The sequence below is a fragment of the Bemisia tabaci genome, chromosome 6 (assembly GCF_918797505.1).
Source record: "Bemisia tabaci chromosome 6, PGI_BMITA_v3".
Taxonomy (NCBI): Eukaryota; Metazoa; Arthropoda; class Insecta; order Hemiptera; family Aleyrodidae; genus Bemisia; species Bemisia tabaci.
The window spans coordinates 28657403-28676822 of NC_092798.1; the positions used below are offsets into that span (position 1 = coordinate 28657403).

Sequence of the window (19420 nt, forward strand, 5' to 3'; positions counted from 1 at the left end):
TATACACAAATTTCATCCTAGATAATCCAATCGATCCACTAGAGGTTCACTCTGTGTGAAGTAATTAGTTTGTCTCCTGTGCTAAAGATTTTAGTGAGTTGTCACTTGAAATTCAAGGAGTCATACGATGGCTGAAATTTAAATCATAATTTTCATAATTCATCCGGATTTTTTAGAATTAGAAAACTCATTCTCCTAAGCATGCAATTATAATTATCAATATGTCACTGGTGGAATACAAGTAAATGCCTGGAGGTATTGGCTTTGGTTACCATTTTGTTGTTGTTTTAAAACTTGGTCTCACTTTTTTTCATAAATGTATTTTCATTATTTTTACTACACCTATCTACTTTTGATAAACTGTATATTGATAGTGGAATTAATACAGAGTGTCTGTCATGGTTTGTCACAAATTTCTGTTCCCAATCTCTTCTAAAAGAAAATTGAAGAAATCAGCGATAATTTTTTCTAGACATTTCCAAATAATCCTATCAAAGAATTCCAGGAAAAGAATGCGAAATTCCACAGTAAGCCACAAACCAAAAAGACAAGTCTTCATTACTTAATAAAAATACAAGCCGACTGATACAAAAGCAAGAGAAAAGAAAAGGAAGACCAGTTTAATCGAAACAATGTAGTATTTATTTCTTTTCTCTTACTTTTTTGATTGTACTTTACTAACATATTAACTTTGCTCATTCGAGTAAATAAACTAATTGATTTGTTTTTCCTTGTTTTAGACTGTACATATGATACAAGATGATGTTGATGAAAAAGTCCAGTGTAAAGTCTTAGATTGTGATACAATAAGCCAAGTAAAATCAAAAATACTAGATGCTTTATACAAAAATACACCTTTCTCTTTAAGGCCTTCCATCCATGATGTTGATCTTGGTAAGTTTCTCACTAATCTAATGCATACTTTAAGTTTTTTTGTTGCTCTGTCAGAAAGCTGTGATTACTGTGAAACTTTCTCAGCAACTTCTGAAACTGATTTAATCATGTGACTGCTGAAATTAAAATCCAATGACAATTAGAAGGGTTTGGTTCTGGTCATGCAGTCCAATATTCAAAGTTGGCTAAGCCTTATGTATCGAAATTTATCCATACTATCTTATTATCTTACAATATAAGGAAACTTTTTCAACCAGTGCATTAGGTATTGCACACCGTCGTTGTTTGATTCTGGAGGTGCTTTAAATCTTGCAGCATCTCACAATATACAAGAGCATTACAAGCAAATACTGTTAATGTTGCAGTTTCAATTAACATGTCAAAAGTGGAATACATATTTACTCAAATCTTACAATTCAGAACCTAGAATTTCTTTTTTATCAGAAATCCTGTAGTGAGAACTAAAATCTTACAATAAGGCCAGGTTGGATTTTTGGTGACCTCAAAGCTAAAATTTGATTAAATGCATCAAGAAAAATGTATATTCTCACTTTGTACGTCATGTAAAGAGGGAAAAATGCATGTATGTATTCGGGATTAGAACATCAAGGGGCCGTCCAATGTTGCTGCCGAAGAGAGTTTTCTGCTGAAGCAAGTGCCATTATAGAGAGGCGGTATTGTACATTCGGGAAATTGATTGTAAAGAAAATTGCACATGCCTAATTTAAGCACCCTATTCCCTTGAGTTTCAGTTTTTTCTCTCCATTTATGCGTAAATGTTTTGTTCTAGAATGGAGACATGGAAGAGGGGGTCACCTAACCTTGCAAGATGAGGATCTGACAACAAAAACGGTTTGTGGTTGGCGCAGACTAAACACTTTGGCACATTATGGTGTCAAAGAATCGGCTGTGATGTCTCTTATACCTCGTCAAAATGAAACGTACCATGCAAATCTGGAAAAGACCTTTCAAAATTGTGAGTTCTATTTTTATAATTTATTTTAATCTTGATATCATCACGTAGCTTTTTGTGGATGAATACTGGCTTCTTAATTTATAAGTGAAAAAATTCTGTTCTTCCACAGAATCTTGCCTCAATGATTTTGCTCTGAGCCAGAGAATGTAATCATAACTGATCAATAAAAAAACTTAAGTTATTTTCATTTAAGATTTTAATTGTTGGGGCTCTGTTCTTGTCAAGAACTGATAGCAATGTCATTTCCCAGAAATGTGTTACAAAGTTCCAAATGCTTTGATACAAAGAATCAGCAATCCATCCTTGATTGTCAATGCTGTGTAGCAGTCTATTGTAAGCTGGAAACTTTCGAGTCCTTGAAGTAACGTGTACTTTAAAGAAAAGTGTAATTCCTTCAGAAAATATGCAAGAAGGGGTAAGAAAAAAATTATTAGGGAACAAGCCAGTGGAATTTATAACCTCAAGAAATTTGGTCATGTCTCAAACTAACATTCCATGTTCCTCTTACTTTTAGGCACCGGTCCGTACCACTTCACAAATTCTCTCTCAGCAGAGGTGATGACAAATGGGGACCTGGAGACAGGAATGAATGCAAATTTGTATCATTTGGTGCGGCCCATAGATGATCATCAGTTCCAGACAAGTAAAACGAGTGAGCGTACGCACAAAGCCATCCCAGAGATATTTCTCACAAGGTTGCTCTCAACAAAAGGCACGATCCAGAAATTTGTTGATGACTTTTTCAGCACAGTTCTCACAGCAAATGAAGCTCTCCCACCTGCAGTCAAATGGTTATTTGATCTGTTTGATGAAGCTGCTAAGAAACACAATATTGCCGATCCAGAGGTCGTGCATGCTTGGAAATCGAATAGGTAAGAAGATTCCTTTGGGCTTGTTTTACTTCTCTATTGGCATAGTCTCAACTGTCAGTAAAATATTCTGTAGAAAGTAAGTGTCAATCTGTCATCATCACATCTTCATATCACCAAATTGTACAGATGGCACAAATAGATATCAAATTACACGTCCGAGGAATCCTTCAAGCAGTGCCCGAAGAATTTTCCTTACTTGTTGATTGCTAATTTTTTCTGCAGCTTTGAAAACAAGCCCAAAACTCCAGTTACCTAATGTTGCATAAGAATTTGTCTGGGTAATCTAAGTAACACTTGTGCTACAACTCACATCCAGCAGTTCCTCCGATCAATATTCCATGAATTTTTCATTCGTAAACTTTACAGATGAGATTACTCTGAAGAAGATCGCTTCCAAGTAAAGATCTGTATAATTTTGAAACTTGCAACTAATTTTAAGGGAAACAATTGATTTTGCAGTCATGCTGCCATCATCAGTCACTCAGCTTTTAGAAATCAGAAGTTTCTGTCATCCCCGATAAGAATAAATAGTCTTTCCTTTCTTGTAGCCTCCGCATTTTAGAGAAGGGGATGAATTACGGAGTATTTGTATTCCTTACCAATTGTATCTCTCATCCGTTCAGAAATGAAGATTGTTCAAACATAACACCCATTATTGCTTTATGGTTTCAAGATTTACATGTGCTTTGTGATTTTTTTATTTCAGTCTTCCGCTGAGATTTTGGGTGAACTTTATCAAGAATCCTGATTTCATTTTTGATATAAATAAAACACCTACAGTTGATGCATGTTTATCAGTCATTGCTCAAACATTCATGGATTCTTGCTCTACAACCAACCATAGGCTAGGCAAAGACTCACCATCCAATAAATTATTGTTTGCAAAAGATATTCCTCATTATCGGGAAGCAGTTACCAGGTAAGTTACTAATACTGTCTTTTTTTTAACTCAATCCTGTGTTATCAACTCAGAGTGACATAACACAAGCTGTGCAGAGCTGTAGATACAGACTCTCAAACAGTTTTAAACTGAATCAATCAAATTTTTATTAACCCTTTGAGTACCACGCCCGAGAATACTCGGGTTGCGGCAAGCCACCGTCACAGACCATGCCCGAGTATTCTCGTGCTGCGCCTAGCGTTCGTATTTCCCGCTCTAGCTCCCTTGTTTTTCAATGAAATTGAGCATAGAGCATATGCACTCTGTCGGCAAGGATATGAACTACATCTTTATCTTATCCTTGACAGAGAGCGCCACTATCGGCGGCCGTATTCCTAGCGCGGCCCTCAAAGGGTTAATATATGAGTATTTTAAAAAAAAGTGAATGCTCCAAGTTATTAACTTAAAATCCATCATAATAAGAGAGTTATTGTTTACATAGTTGCTAAAATATGAATAATTTATGTGTTCTAGGTTTTACTACGAAATTCAATTAATGCCTCAGATAACGGACCAGGATCTAAGTGCCACCATGTCACAACTATCTTGTATGCAATCTAGCAGTTTCCATACAGTGTCAGCTTTAAAAGAGTTGTATATTTATGTATCCAAGTATAGCGATCAGGTAATTACATTCTTTCAATTCTTAATTTTCATGAAAAAGGTTTACTCCATCTATACACACCCGAATTTTTATTGAATTTCATTCTAGTATTTTGATGGTATTAAAATCTTAACCAAATTACTTTCCTTCCGGAATCGTATTATTGAAGGGACATGGGGACTGTAAATAAGTGTGAAGAACCCAGTTCCAGGAAGTACTTTCAAATCATTGTAGAAAATATTTCAATTAAAACTCCAATTTCTTATCGCAATAAAGTTACTTGAGAGATAAATTTTCTTACAGTAAAACTTCGATATTACGACTTTCAAAAGACCATCCGAAATTTTCGTTATATTGAGGTTCTCATTAGATCTAATCATTCCAAGAAACAAAGTTAATGATGTTTAAAGTTCATTCCTGCAAATCTAACAATGATGTGCAACCTGCTAAGCATAGATGTACCCACTTTACAATTTACTTTCGCTTAATCTGATGTGTTACTTTAGGAAAGGTTACCACATATTTACATAACTTTTTAGAGCATGGTAGAACCAGATCACTCCTGTTGAAAGGGTGTATTTTCACCTTTTTTAAAACATTTCCAGGTTTGATCTACACCTAACTAATGGAGCAGTGGCGAGTAAAACTCTGTGAAAAAACTAAAAAGTACATTAAAAGTTCAAAATATCATTTTTAAAGGAGAAAAAGCTAAATAAAATCCAACTTATCGCAAACCTTTACACAAGTATACGTAGCAAGTTGATACTTGAAGCTGAGCTCAGCCAATCAGCAATCGTCGTTTCCTCTGCCTCACTACATCATTAGAACTTGCTGGAAATATCGTTTCTATCTGGTCATTTTTTGCATTTTCAGAATGAGGTTTCTTTGCCATTAAAAGGTTGAAAAAAAAATTCCTACAAGTTTAATTTATTCTGCATTTTCAGAAAATTAATTGAATAAATGGATGCCCCTTACCCACTATAGAGCCACACTATAGAATTGCAACCTTGTAATGCTATAATAACTGGATGCAGTTTATGCTAACGGTCCAACAATACTCTGTAGCAAATTTCAGCAGCCTGGTGTAGAAGGCCAGTCCTCGGATACTCTCATATAATTGCCCTCCTAATTGTGCTTTTTCATAACTTTTAGTAGATTTACCATGATCCCTGAGTGAATAAAGTGAGTTAGCCAAACTTTTTCTTAATCAGGAGAATTTGATCAAAGTTAACATACTGTTTTAAGAATTACCTACACCTTTTAGAAATTTTGCTTGTGATTTCTTGTTGCCAACTTCACCAATCTCAAGTGGTTTGTTCTAGAATTAATTTTTTTTATCGATAAAACAATTATCAAAAAATAATATCTAACCCCATTTTAAAGTGACCATCTCTGTGAGAACTTAACCTACAACTTCTAAAAGAATAATAAACGTGCTTAATTTTAGTAATTATCAATTTTAATTTTATTTTCCAGATCTTTGAATCCCTCGAAGCTGATACTTATTGTAGTAAAATGCACTTAGCACACAAGTTAGAAAACGTTGCTTGCACTTTGGAAGGTGAAGAGACATCGGCATGCTGACAAGTAAGGTCACCTGACTCACTACCATCTGAATATTTCATACAGTATCGAATTTAGACCCATTACAGCCATTTTAATTTTATTATTCTCCCAGCTTATATTCATTTTGTATCAAGAGAATCAGTTTTTCCCCTTCTGTTTTCTACGATCCTGTTACTAATGATTTTATGTCAATGACTAATAATTTCTTATAGTATTTTCAATTAATCATTGTATGTCCAAACTGAGTATAATAGTTTATACCTGATCGCTTGTACTCACTGTCTTCCAAGAAGGTGAAGTGTTAGTTTCTAAACCGAGGAATTGTTTTGTCACTTGACCTTATTTGGCTCTCATCTGAAATCAATAGATTTATTCATTAGCTCAATTAAGCTCAACAGTTCTTCTCAAAATCCTAATTTAATCAAATCAAACTGTCACTTGCTGTTGCCAGACTCTTATTACCTTTCAAATTCAATAAGCTCCTTTAATTTCCAAATTCATCTCAATTATTAATTTCGTTTCGAGCCTTATTCAACGGAGTATATTATCATTATCCATTCATCTGAAGTCAATTAAAGAAAAAAAGAACACCAGGACAGCATTCATCGTCAAGTGACAGATAGTGCAAGTTAGATCAGAAAAAACTTATTTCTAAGACTGCTCATTGTAAGGTTCACATATGGTGAAATCTTTCTTTCGGATCTCATTTTGTAACCTGCCTCTGGGTTTTGTTGCAGTTACATTATTAGTTGATAGAGTTTTAACTTAATTTTCTCATTTTTCAAGGCCATATTTGATAGACTTTTGACACATGTCTCATCATTTTTTTTTATAAAACATCTAAGGTTTTTTTTTTTTTTTTTTTTTTTTTCAATTTTTTATTTGATAAGTTCGATACTACTTCAAGTTGCTGCATTTTCACAACTTCCATAATTTTTAATTTGAGATTTTTATTCCTGTTTGGAATTTTACATCCAAAATTAAAGACTGCTAATTACTTAAGTGATTCTTGTGATAAAATTGGAAAATGTGAAAATATGTAAGTCAGGTGACAAAATAGAGAAAAATGTTGATTGACCGCTTTGTCAAGAAAATGTCCGGGTACACTTTTCTCAACTGAAATATTGCCTAAATTTTCCATACACTGAGGAATCTCTTTTTTATTCGTCTCTGCAATTCTTACATTTTTTTCTTCTTTCTTTTGTGAATCATCTAAATCTCAAAGGAGCTTAAATTAATATGTTCAAGACCTCTTATATAAATTAATTATCGCAGATGTCAATAGTATTAACTTTTACTCATTATTTTAAATTTTTATGAAGTATGCATAAAGATTTTCTCAAATTGAATCATGTTTGAAAACATTATTAATCGCAAAAAATTTTCTTCATTATCTATTATTCCAACTTCAGAGATTGTAATAGATGGTGTTGCTTGAGTTTTATCATTGTATTGTCATTAGACAATTTTTCAGTTAGTGAAGTGTATCTGAAGTGAGTGCCTCGTTTCTTAAATGTAAGATGTGTAAAATTTAATTATATCCGCTTTCATAAGAGTAGATTCACAAGTGTATAAAAAATTTCTGTACAGAATTATGTACATATTTAAATCGTTGCCACTATAAGGGGGGAATAGTATTTGTTGATCAACTAGTGAGCCAATTTTGCCAATTATTTGTAACTATTCTATAATATTGCGATATTTTATTTTATCGTTGGTTTTTATATGTCAAACCAAAGTTTCTCCACTAATTTCAAAAAGTGTATCTGTTTTGAAATTACTGCCAAGTAATTTTGTTGCTGATGTATTTCTCTGAACTGTTCTCATGTAACTTTATAGATACATGAATCGGACTTGATCTAGAGTTTTAATTTTTGTGGGATGAATTGAGTGAGCTTTTAAATTCAAAGGAAACTTTGAATTTAGCTTGTAGATATTGTAAAGCGAATACTAACCGTTGTATACTTCTCAAACTCGAATGCAGTTTGCGAGAAGAGACAGTCTAGTCTCGAATCTTCTCATTAATGCTTCTTTGCTTCCTTCCTTCATGTTTCATTTTACAGACATCACTAATCACTTGAATTTTCATTTTTACTGAGCGGTGTTTGTGCCAGATGTTTTGTTATACCCTTTTCTCTGTTGTGTGTTAGGAAAAATTACTCCGTTTTTCTCATCTTTTTACTCACATGTCTACTCTTCTACTTACTTTCTTTTCCGATCATTTTTTGACTCTAAAACAGTGACAAAAAGTTCAATTTTAAAAATTACTGATAAATGATTTCTTTCCCTTGAGGTACATTTCACATACCTACTTTTTTTATACCAATTATCTAATGCCTAGCTCTTTCATTAAGGAAATAGCAGTGATAATTGGTATCTCCTTTTTCAATTTCAAATCTTTGACTTGATTTTAATTTGAGAGGTAATGATTTAGTCGCGCTTTCCTAAAGCAAATTCGTTTAAATAAGAATTGAAGGATGTTTACCTATTGAATGATCTGTAACTCTCTTAGATTGTTTTTTCAATAAAATGCTTTCACAATCTTATGAGCACATCAACATCTTCACTGTAGCAGTAAGTCTTCATCAGTTTCATCAAATCTCTCGGAGAAAAAGTTAAAGAAAAATTTTTGAAAAATCCTGGGATAAGTTCAGGACGGCTCACTAAGGCCATGCAATTTTAAAGAGAATTTTGAAGAGGGATTTTCTCAGGAGGAACTAAAAATAAATACAATTCAACTGATATTCCAGTGGATGCTCTCAGAAAGAGTCCGAAAGTCTTTAGAAGAATCAGTCTGCAGTTCATTCCTAGCATCACTGTAACTCAGTACATCACTGCCCCCCCCCCCCCCCCTATCCCCCTTTGGAACAGTTCTTTCTCCCTTGAAGGGGCTCCCCTTTTTTTTTCCTTTTTGCAATGATTCTCTTATTGTCACTGGTTTTTAGTCATGATCAATTATTCCTTGGCTAGTGTCCAATTTTGTCCTATAGATTTCTTTCATCCTTAAGTTGGTATTTTTGCTTCAACAATTTACTCCTAACCGTAACTTTGATAAGAATTCATAATTATTTTATCTTAATATTTGGTGCTGTCGAAGTCGTTTAAAAGTGCACATAAAATCTTTTGAACCCTCATTCTCCTTGTTTAGATTTTTTATGTTCCAATGTAAATAAATGCTAAATTCGTTGCATTTCAAGCTCTTTCAATGTGAAATTTAAGGAGAAGATAAATGCGTGTTACTACTTATTTTTACAGCGTTCCCTAGTAGAAACTTACTTGAACTTTTAGGTAAATCAATTTTTTTATCTATTGAAATATTGTGATGACAGGGTCATTGGTTTTCCTGGGTAAAACCTCTTTCTTAAAAAAACACTAATAGAACGAGAGGAGGACAAAAAGATAGACGTCAGAATTAAGTAGTGTCTACTGTATTCATAATTCTTTCAGAAAACATTCCTTGCTTCTTGAGCCTCAGGGAAACTCAGGGAGAAGAAATTGTAAAGTAGTGTTACTTTACTTTTATTGAGAGGATTTAGATATCACCACTTAAAACTGCCATTCGTTTTATTCTCTCGATTGTGTTCCTCAATCAAGTGTGGCAGAATAATCTGTTTTATCCCTAGGAAAATTTGGTGCTACTAAGCAACATTGTTCAATATTTTAAAGTGATTAGTACAATATGTTCACCAACATCAATTCACACAGGTCAGTCATTCTGATGGTTGAGTTTTGAGATCCTATCGTCCACTGTGGTGGGAAGTTAATATTCAATGCACTTCTTATGAGAGTAGTACATAAATGCTCTGTTACATCAGCTGCGGTTCAGTGAGCGCTGAGCAGAAGAGTTGAATCCAAAAAGATGCGCAGGGATTGACCTGTGTGATTTGGTCTTGATGTTCACCTTCTTATTGAGACTAAATTAAATGAACAATGGGTCATCCTCGACCCAAATCTGGCTGTAACTCTTCAAAAAAATATAAATTCATAAAATATACTTAACTGTTACGGTCTTGTCAAGAAGATAGACTATCTAGAAAAAGGAAGCCAAACTAGGCACAATTTTTAGGCGTAATGCTTCATGTGGTTGTAAAATTTTATCATTTCATTCTCGTCAGTGTGCAACACTGTGCTCATAGACTTTCAATGTTTGTAATTGTTAACTAGTTAAGTAGAATCTCCAACTAAAGAAATAGCCCTCTGTCAAATCATTGTCCTGTCGCAGCTACCCTGAAGTTTTTTCTATTCAGATAAAATGAATGATTCAATTTTCCGTACCAAAAATTAAATATGATATCCTTACCAAAGCCTCCTTACTGCATAATATTTTTAGGGTTTTAGAACCCTGAACCCTCTCAATTCTGATGATATTTGCTAAAATATTTAAATTTACGACCATTCTTCGTTAAAATTGCTAATGAAGTGCTGTCAGTAATGAAGACTTCCCTTTATTTCACCAAATATTTGTAAACCCTGAATTTTCTCTTACATTTGTTTGCCTCCACTCAATATAAGATTAATTGATCCTTTATCAAGAAATTATCTTCTCTTATAGTTTGTAAATTCCATCTGCATCAAAGTATTTTTGTGCAATGGAAACTTCTCTCTTCTTAGTAAGTAGGGGCTGACAAATAATTTTTAGTGCCATTAGTCCTTTTTTGGACAAATTAGACACAGTGTCTGAAAATTTTGGTTTATCACTGATTGTAGCCATGTAGTAAGCTGATACTTCAATGCGATTCAATTTAACTGAAGACCTCAGTGGAAGATTGTTCCTTGGTAAAATTTATTGTTATGGAAACACTCCATTAAGTCTTTTCAAATGTTGCAATCATGCTTAGCTCAAAAAGTGACATTATTAAAATACTATACTATCCATAATACTTGACTTCCGGTTAAAACGGTTATTATTATTTTGTTGGTTAAAATTGAAAGGACTTGCCTCTTTGTCTTGTCCATATTGAGATCTGTTTTCAGTTGAATGGTTCTTATATGAATGTACTCATATCAAAGTTCTACGAAAGGAGCACGAATACTTTACAATATGTATTGGAACTGATAAACACTACATACTACTATGTATTCTATTTATCCAGTGAATGATGAAAAAATAATTCCACAATTTTAATTTCTCTCTCACTGCAAGTTCAAACTGATGCATTTATTTTTTTATTGTTTTTCTCCTCACCATGTACTTAATATTTTTTGCGGGTTTATTACTCCATCGTCTGCAAACTGTCTTTTCTTTCTTATTTTTTTTTAAGCAAATCTTGACCATACTCATTACCTTTTCATCATCGTTAATAGTTTCCAACTGTACACTCAGTAACATTTAGAAAGCTGTTCATAAAATCCTGAAAATAATTTAATTTTTTTTGTAACCCTGGTAAATACTCATGTTTATGTGTGACTTAAAAATGAATTTTGAGCACAAATCTAAGCATAATTTTCCACACATGGATGGGATATGAATGAAAAGTTTTTGACTATTTTTTTTCTTTTTAAATTACTTTTAATCTTGTATGTATTTTTAATTGTACCGGAAATATGGGGAAGAGTGATCGAAGGTTTTTCTCCTGAGTGCATTTGTTTCCCATCTTGCCTGTTTTGTATTTTTTGCTTTTATCAATAATTAATTTTCTAATACTGAAGTTAATGAGGTTTTGAAATCCTAGCCAATTTTTAGGCTATTCCTTATACTAGCATTGCATTTTATTATATTTTTGCATCATGTATATCCTCCCCCCCCCCCCTCTCAATCCCTCCTTTCGGAATCCACTCAATCAGCACATTCAACACTCATTTCGCACTTTGACCAGAGACTTGTCTTTCATCATGGAGTATGAAAAATTGTTCCTCTGAATAGAAAAATCAACGAATATGTTAATAAATTACACTAATCAACAATTATTTGCATATTCTCCAAATTTTTCTGAGTTTATGTTAGGAAAAGAAAATTCCTGCATCAGTTAAATTCTACCCCAATTCGACTTCAGTGATCAGTGAATATGTAATTGCCTAATACATCAGAAAACCTCACAATAAGTTTCCTCTTTTTTTGAAAAACCTGTGTTCACCTCTAATCTAAGAGGCACTAATAGCAAATTGCTCAATGTGTGGCAAAATTAGTTCTGTAACCAGATTATTCATCTTTTTATCTATTTATGCTTAGTGTCCACTCATTTTGCTCTCCTTTCGTTTAGAGTTCGTCCGTTACTACAGATTGCACAATGTATTTTTTCCTCTCTAACTATTTGGTCATAAAAAAATAAAAAAATTCAACTGTCCTGAATCAAGCTCAGTTTGCAGTTTTTAATTGATCCAACTGAAATTGCTCTGTTCCAGCCACAATTAAATGATGAACAAAAAGTTTATCAAAAAATAAAATTAGTCGGCATTCTTTACAGTAGAAACTTATTGTTTTCATAGTTTTTATTGTATTGATAGTTACTCTGTCCAGATTGTGTTTTAACGAGTTGATTAGATAGAGATATAATGCTTTTGCCATCTAGAGCTGCTAGTATGCACTAGGATTACACCAAACAGCATTCCTCTATGAGGGAAAATTACGTCCAAATTACCTTTTTCCTTCTAACATAGGATTTCCTTGTCTATACTGTATTTTGAAGTACAATTGCAAAATCACCTCCTCTCTGTCTAATCGATAGTTGTAAGAATTTTAAAGTTTGCTCCACTCCCCATAAAAACATCATAAAACACCTCATTGTGGCTGGCTGAACTTGCAAATTATTTAAACTTTAATTAAAGAAAATTTTTCTCAAGATTTGAATTATACAATCACAATAAACATTCATGAATCGAAGGGCTCATTACTGAATTGTATAGTACAATGTATGTTTCTGTCTTCTAAGTTATCTGTCTTTTTTTCGCAAGCTCTCATTTGCCTGCTCTTCGAAAAAAAGTTCTGTTCCTGCCTGTATTCCCGTATTATATTTTTAGTTTAAACCATATTTATTCTATCCTAATCGTTCCACTCCTAGTGCTGTTCAAGAATACAAGTAAAGTAGATCAAAAATTTCGTTCTTCTCCTTATTCAAATTTTGTTTCCCTTCTTTTTTCAATACGCATGTAACTATGTGTACACTGTAATTTTTCAGTAAGGCACCTGATTTTTATTTTAGCCTGTAGATACGTAGTAGAATTTACAATCCCAGTAAGTCAAAAAAATCTCCCAGGTGCTTAACTCTTTACCGCCTCTTTTGCATCTCTTTTTGCAGCTTTTTTTTTTTTTTTTGTCTTCTGAGTTTGAACCTCCCTTCATTTTTTAGCACTTCAGAAACATTGGTAAAACGTTGAATTTTGTACTTTGGCCCGGAATTTTTAAGTGTGTTTCTTCTATTCCTATCTTGCCCTTTCCGTTCTCTTATTTCTGTGAGGTTTTGATGCTCTAAGTCTTTATATATTTTTACTCACTGGTGACGCCCAAGTCACAGCATGAAATTTTTCTCGTGGTTAAAATTAGTACGTACAACCAAAATAATACTGTTTTGAACGAATAATAGATGCCAATTTCAAAAACTTTAAGTCAAGATTGTTTTTCATTTGATTGCGGCAAATGGTTATATTTTTAAGATCCTACCGCTGTTAAATAAATTATGATCAGTTAGCCAAAATGCTCTCAAGATGTCTGAAGTTCAGCCATGAAGCAAGGATTAAAAATAATTCTCCTCCATTAATTCCTGTTGAAATTCATTTTTCAAAATCGAAAAGTCACCTTGTCAGAAATTTTTTTCTCATTGATGCTCTGAAATGTTTCTCCAGTTTTCTCAAAATCGTAGTCTCAGTTTTCATTTAGTTGCCAAACAACTGCTGAAACATAATATTTAAGACGTTTCAAGTAGAAATGTAAAGGTTGCCGTTTTCATTTTTTCTTTCATAATTTTTTAAATTTTCTATGAAAATCCATTTTTCTGCTTACTACCCTTATAGAATTTTGAAGTCACTTGACTTTTTCCTAGGAACACACCATCCTTAAATGCAAATCATCCTTTACCTCTTTTTGACACATAAAGCAAAGTAAATTCCTCTTTGGTCTGTTAAGTAGTAGTGATCATTTCTAAAAATATTTCTTGTTACCTCCCACCTATTCTGAAGCTCCAGTGTGTTCTCTTGAGTTTGAGCTATTCGTAGCGACTATCTTCTGTAACCGTTATTCTCATTAGAATCTCCTATTTTCTCTGCTTTGAAAAATCTTCCACCCTTGCATATTCTCTCTTGTCTTTGTTTCCATCCCTCAGTGCAATGAATTTTTTAATTGTTCTCTGCCAAGTCTTGTTGTTTCTGTGTAAATAGACTCTAAGATCAAAATTCCTGAATTTTAAGAGTTAATGTGCACTCGTGTTTGTAAATTTACTTCTTCAGCGGAGTAAGCGACTTGTAATTTTTTATAATATTGCATTTAAAGTGAATAATTTACAACTATATTTGTGTACATTATTTAAAATAAACATATGACATTTTTTTACAAAAAATTATAATGTTTTTTTCTCATTATTATAATGACTCCTCCTTGTCCAATTGTTAGCTGTGAGAAAGCTTTCTAGAGTCAATGAAAAACGTATAAATGAGATGGCTGAGGAACTCAAATAACCAAAAATTCCTGGAGAACTCTCATTTATGTAAAAGAAAAAAAAAAAAAAAAAAAAGACAGAAATGCCAACAAAATCTTCTATACAAGAAAGCGAAATTTTGAATCAGCCTTGAACAACTGGACAATCCCGTGATAATATTTCCTCATATTTAGCTGATCGCAGAGCCAGAACTGAAAATCTTCGAATTCTCTCTATAAATTGAAACATGAGATGAAAATGGAATAGTGCCTCCGCTAACTTATAAGTGTGCAGGGAAGAGAATACTTTTTCATAGAAAAAAAAAGTGGTCCATAGTTCGGAGAACGCATCTTTTATTTGTAACAGAATGAGAAGTGACTTACGCTCACAGTAAAAAATGGAAGGAACCAATTAGTCTCAACAAAAACGCAACAATTGCTCATGGATTTTAGTCTTGCTAGTATTATTTTTTTTTCATTGGAGCTCATTGCCTTGTCAATGGACCTCTTTATCATACCCACAGTCGGCTCACAGAGGTATTTTCTATAACTTATTCAAGTGAGCAAGAAAATTATTCCTGTGGATGCATCTCAACATTTGAAGGTGGTTTTGCCGGATGCGCACTCTAAAACTGAGCATATATGGCCCAAGCGAAGAAACTTTGAATTAAAGAATATGAAACTTGAATGTCGACAAGACACAGAAAAATTCATTTTTTCCAAGCAGAATATGGGCTGGTCTAAAATATGCCTGGAGACTAGCCCCCTGATCTCCATGGATCACAGCAAGAATGTTTCCTGTAGGAAAAAGGTATCTTTTTTAAAGCATTAAATTTATCCGTGTAAGTAACTTGACGCAAAAGTTGAACGGGTCCGTGTAAGATACAGTAGCGGCTCCCATTCCTGGTTGGAGATCTCTGTAGGCTTGACGGGGTCGCTACCGCTCCTTGTAATTTTTATCAAAAAATTTTCCCTCCACTCATAGAAGCTGTGTAAAAGGCACGCACTGTGCGCACCCACCTTCGTATGGGAACAGGGAAAAAATCTTCCCACTAAACCATAACTTTTGAAAAATAACTTTTGGTTTCCTATGGTATGATATCTATGATGAAATCATCAAAAATACCTAATTTCATTCATACTTAAAGCTTTGGTGAAAATATTTGTAAGGAGTAAAGAGGGGAAAAAAGGATAATGTTTGTATTCCGCGGGGTTTACTCCCTCCATCAGAGAGCCATGAGAGTTTACCAACGCTCTCAGAAAAAATCTCACTGTTTGTAGTTTCGGAAGGAAAGTCTAATTAACGAGTTTATGTCACGTAGGTCCATTAGAAAATTTTCCTAAATTTATGAGAAAAATTAACTTGAACGAATCCTAAATCGAGAGTATAGGTGTTTCAGTCTGTCAACTTCTTCCTCCTGAATCCTAGTATAATTATGGGTGGAATTGGATTATGTTGGTAATCAGATTCAACGATTTGTGGCGCCAGTGTGAGGAGTGGGAGGAGAAATTTGTGGATTTGTCGATCGGGAGAGCGTGAGCATCAGAGTCAGACGAAATCGAATCGAATTTAATTTACAATTTTCGTACATGCTTTTTCGTATTGAGCTGTAGTTGTGAATTGATCAGGAATTGTGCCCTTGTTGGTGTTTACGGCATTACTGAGAATACTATCTACTCCAGCATCCTCTAATCTCAGGAATTATTTTATTTACGGGCTACCATTTTTTTATTCTATTTCTGCGAACGTGTCGGTTAATTCGTTTTTTTTGATAAGTGCTCATCGCGTCGCGTCTGCAATCTCGCCGTATTTTGCAACGGAAATTTTATTTGTGTGTAAGTTCATTTAACATTTTACTTGGTATCCCTAGAATTTCATTCCCGCTCCATTCATTTCTCAGCTCTATTCCATATTTATCAGAATTGTTCAGACAGTGCTATAGTCTTCATTTTGCCCTTCCCAAGTCCTATTAATAACCAACTGTTGGGCATCAGACACTCAAATTACACATGCCTTCTTTGCCTATCATCCAGTAACAGCTTCATCTTTTATGTCAAGTTAAGTTTCTGAAGGTAATGCTCCTCTGCCGTCACACTCATCCTGGTAATCCTTCGAGACTGCACGCACTAATTATTGCGGCAGTCATCAACCCTTCAGACGCCAATGAACCGCTGTTTCCTATTGGCAAAGTGCCATCGTCTCACATGTATGTAGTTTTAGCATTAACTTTGGTGCAATCATGAAGATGTGAGATCTCCAATAATCGCACCATTGAGCTCCCTGAGTCTTGGCTTCGATAGCTGAACCGCTTATCTTCAAAATTCAGAGATTGAAAAGACTATCCCTATCGTAGTATGATTATTTGAGCTGCCAATGGGGATTTTTTGTTTAGGATCAATAGATTTACTTGAAAGGAAATGATGGCCTTAACTTAGTTTTAATTGATACGATACAACAGCAGCAAATGGTTGTTTATTTCGATGTTATATGACGAAACAAAGTAGATGCTAAGAAAGCAATGTTTACAACACAAATACTCAGATGGTCAAAACTGAATCATAGATTTCCTCCTGGGCTGGAGTTAACAATTTTCCTTGCAGACAATCATCGATGTTGCATGATGCTTTCTTGCACTATCATTTTCATATCTACCATTTATTTTCATATTGGTAGTTTTTCATTCTTTTACTGTGAATCCTCTATCGCTCAAAGTTCAATAACCATATTGATCAGCTTGAAATACCTACCTCTGTCACGAAGAGTTAAAGCAAGCTCTCTGCGTTGTATCAATCAAGTTCAAAGAGGAAGTTGAATATTAATTGTGCTCTTCAAGGGGCTCAACAGACCCGATGTCCCATGATTACTCCTCCCACCACAAAACCGAGTTCTCTGCTAGGGAGCAATCCCTATTTACTGGAAGCTGTCTTCTTCTTCCATATCCATCCCTTTGGACATGCTAAATATTTTAAAATGTTCACCATAAAAATATATTGCTACACAAAGCTATGTGTTATACAAAGTGTATAGCTGCAAAGGCGCATTTTGCTACAGCTGGCAGGGCTTTTTATTAAAATTTGTCCTTGATTTTGCTTGAAAATTTTCAATCCAAACATATTAGAATGTAATATTTAAGTATGCTCTGTCATGGAAATTCTTAAGAAATCTTTCACACCCTCCCATCCTATGGCGAAAATTTCAACTGCCCTAAGTAAACAAGGCTCTGATACTATCTTGATGATTTTGTTTGCACTATCATCGCAAATCTTACATCAATTATTAACCTTGACAAATTATCTATTCTGATTCAAAGTGTAATAACTATCTAATTGCAGTCTCTCGAGTGCCTATGTTGTCCTACTTTTTAAATTTCTTTTTAGCAAATTGTGCATCTTATCTGAGCAAGTGATAAGACTAATCAATTTTATACAATTCAGTAGTACGTCTCCACTTTGATATCTGAGAAAATGATGACGTTTGTATGATGCAAAAATGCATACATAAGTAACATCTCCTGCCTCCCAAATTTTGCTCAAGAAACAGTGTTTGCAGCAATTGCACTTTTTTTTTTGCTAACAGGGAGAATTTTCCTGCGTCTCAATTTTTAAGGGGGAGATGGATGAGCTGTAGCAAAATATGTTGATGTTCACCTTTTTTGCCCAGCAATTAGTTGATCAGATTTGTCAATTTTCCATTTTCTCCATCCTTCCAAATAAGTCAGATTATTTGTTTTTAATTTTCACTTTTTTTTCCTTGGAGGGGGGGGGGGGGAGGGCAGTTTAGCAGTCATATACCTATTAGTAAAACTTACAAGAAATGACACAAACTACTTAAATTTAGAAAATTCAGCAGCAAGCTGCCATGCATTCAGATGTAAGTGACTTACTGAAGAAGTCATTTTTCTGTGAGTACAAGAAAGACATTTAAGAATAGGGAGCATTTATAGTATTTATCAAACACTTATACGAAAGTGACTCCGAAATTTCAGCTGATGAATATCGAATGTTCCACCTTATTTTTGGTGTATAAAAATCTCCTTGATTACTTATATGCCAAAAAATTCTGTCTGACCAAACTTTGTGTTTGTTTGTTTGTTTGTTTACAGAAAAGGTGAATTTAGAAGCCTCCAACATGGCAGCTACAGCTCCTGTCAAGAAAGTCCCTATTCATCTGCAGGTACAAAGCTTTATGAAATTTTTTGTAAAAAATACAAGTCGTCTCAGGAGACTCCATTTGAAGTTTCCCTGTATCGAATGAATTAACGAACTTCAGATTTGAAATTTTTTTTGTATGCGTGGTAGTGACAGCTTACTTGCAACCTTAGATCTGAATTTATTTTTATTATTTGGTGTAAAATCTTATTATGGAGTTCAGCCACAAAAACTTTTCCTCAAAAAATTTTCAAAATTGTCTCGAGAATGTGTGGGGAAAGTCTCTGAAGACTTTGTTGTGATATTTCTTCAATGTTTCAGTGCCTTGTGAAAAATATTCTCTCAAATTTAATATTCATGGACAGTCAAGAATCAGATTTCTTATATGCTACAAATGAAGAAAAGAAAAGAAAATCTAAAGCATTTCTCCTTGACAGGTCAACATGACTGAATGTTGTCTACTTTTGTCCTCTACAGGGTAATAAATGTGAGTCAAAATTGTTTCCTCAGTCAGAAAGAAAGCTTGGATACCCAATGCCTGCTATAAAAGAATGATTATTATCAATAAAGAAGCACCTTTAAAACAGACAACTTGCTGTCATTTTATGAGGAATGTTTGGTTTAATAGTGAGGAATGTCTATTACTAGCTGCAGAAGTTTATTTTTGTCTAGGGAAATTTCCTTTTGAAATACCATCTTACAATGTTTTCAATCTTGATTTCAGAGCTCTCATAATCGGCTTCTGATCAAAAATGGTAAAGTCGTCAATGCTGATGGAATGGCAGATGCTGATTTATATATAGAAGAAGGTGTCATAAAGTAAGTTAAAATTACGCAGTAAAAAGGAAAACGA

The 19420-nt window shown here is 33.9% G+C and overlaps 2 protein-coding genes across 4 annotated transcripts in view; both read left to right on the forward strand.

Moving 5' to 3' along the window:
- PlexB (plexin B) overlaps nt 1-14347 on the forward strand; it is a 33945-nt gene extending 19598 nt beyond the window's left edge. For both annotated transcript variants that reach the window (XM_019047567.2, XM_019047568.2), the window contains 6 exons: nt 741-894; nt 1685-1870; nt 2385-2742; nt 3449-3661; nt 4157-4307; nt 5763-14347. In XM_019047567.2, the coding sequence (XP_018903112.1) occupies nt 741-894; nt 1685-1870; nt 2385-2742; nt 3449-3661; nt 4157-4307; nt 5763-5870 (1170 nt within the window). In that variant the 3' untranslated portion in view covers nt 5871-14347. The remainder of the gene's footprint in view (nt 1-740; nt 895-1684; nt 1871-2384; nt 2743-3448; nt 3662-4156; nt 4308-5762) is intronic.
- A 1573-nt stretch (nt 14348-15920) lies between these two features.
- CRMP (Collapsin Response Mediator Protein) overlaps nt 15921-19420 on the forward strand; it is a 47150-nt gene continuing 43650 nt past the window's right edge. The window contains exons 1-3 of one of the 2 annotated variants that reach the window (XM_019047571.2): nt 15921-16254; nt 18522-18592; nt 19292-19386. In XM_019047571.2, the coding sequence (XP_018903116.1) occupies nt 18548-18592; nt 19292-19386 (140 nt within the window). In that variant the 5' untranslated portion in view covers nt 15921-16254; nt 18522-18547. The remainder of the gene's footprint in view (nt 16255-18521; nt 18593-19291; nt 19387-19420) is intronic. The other variant, XM_019047570.2, reaches the window with a different exon arrangement.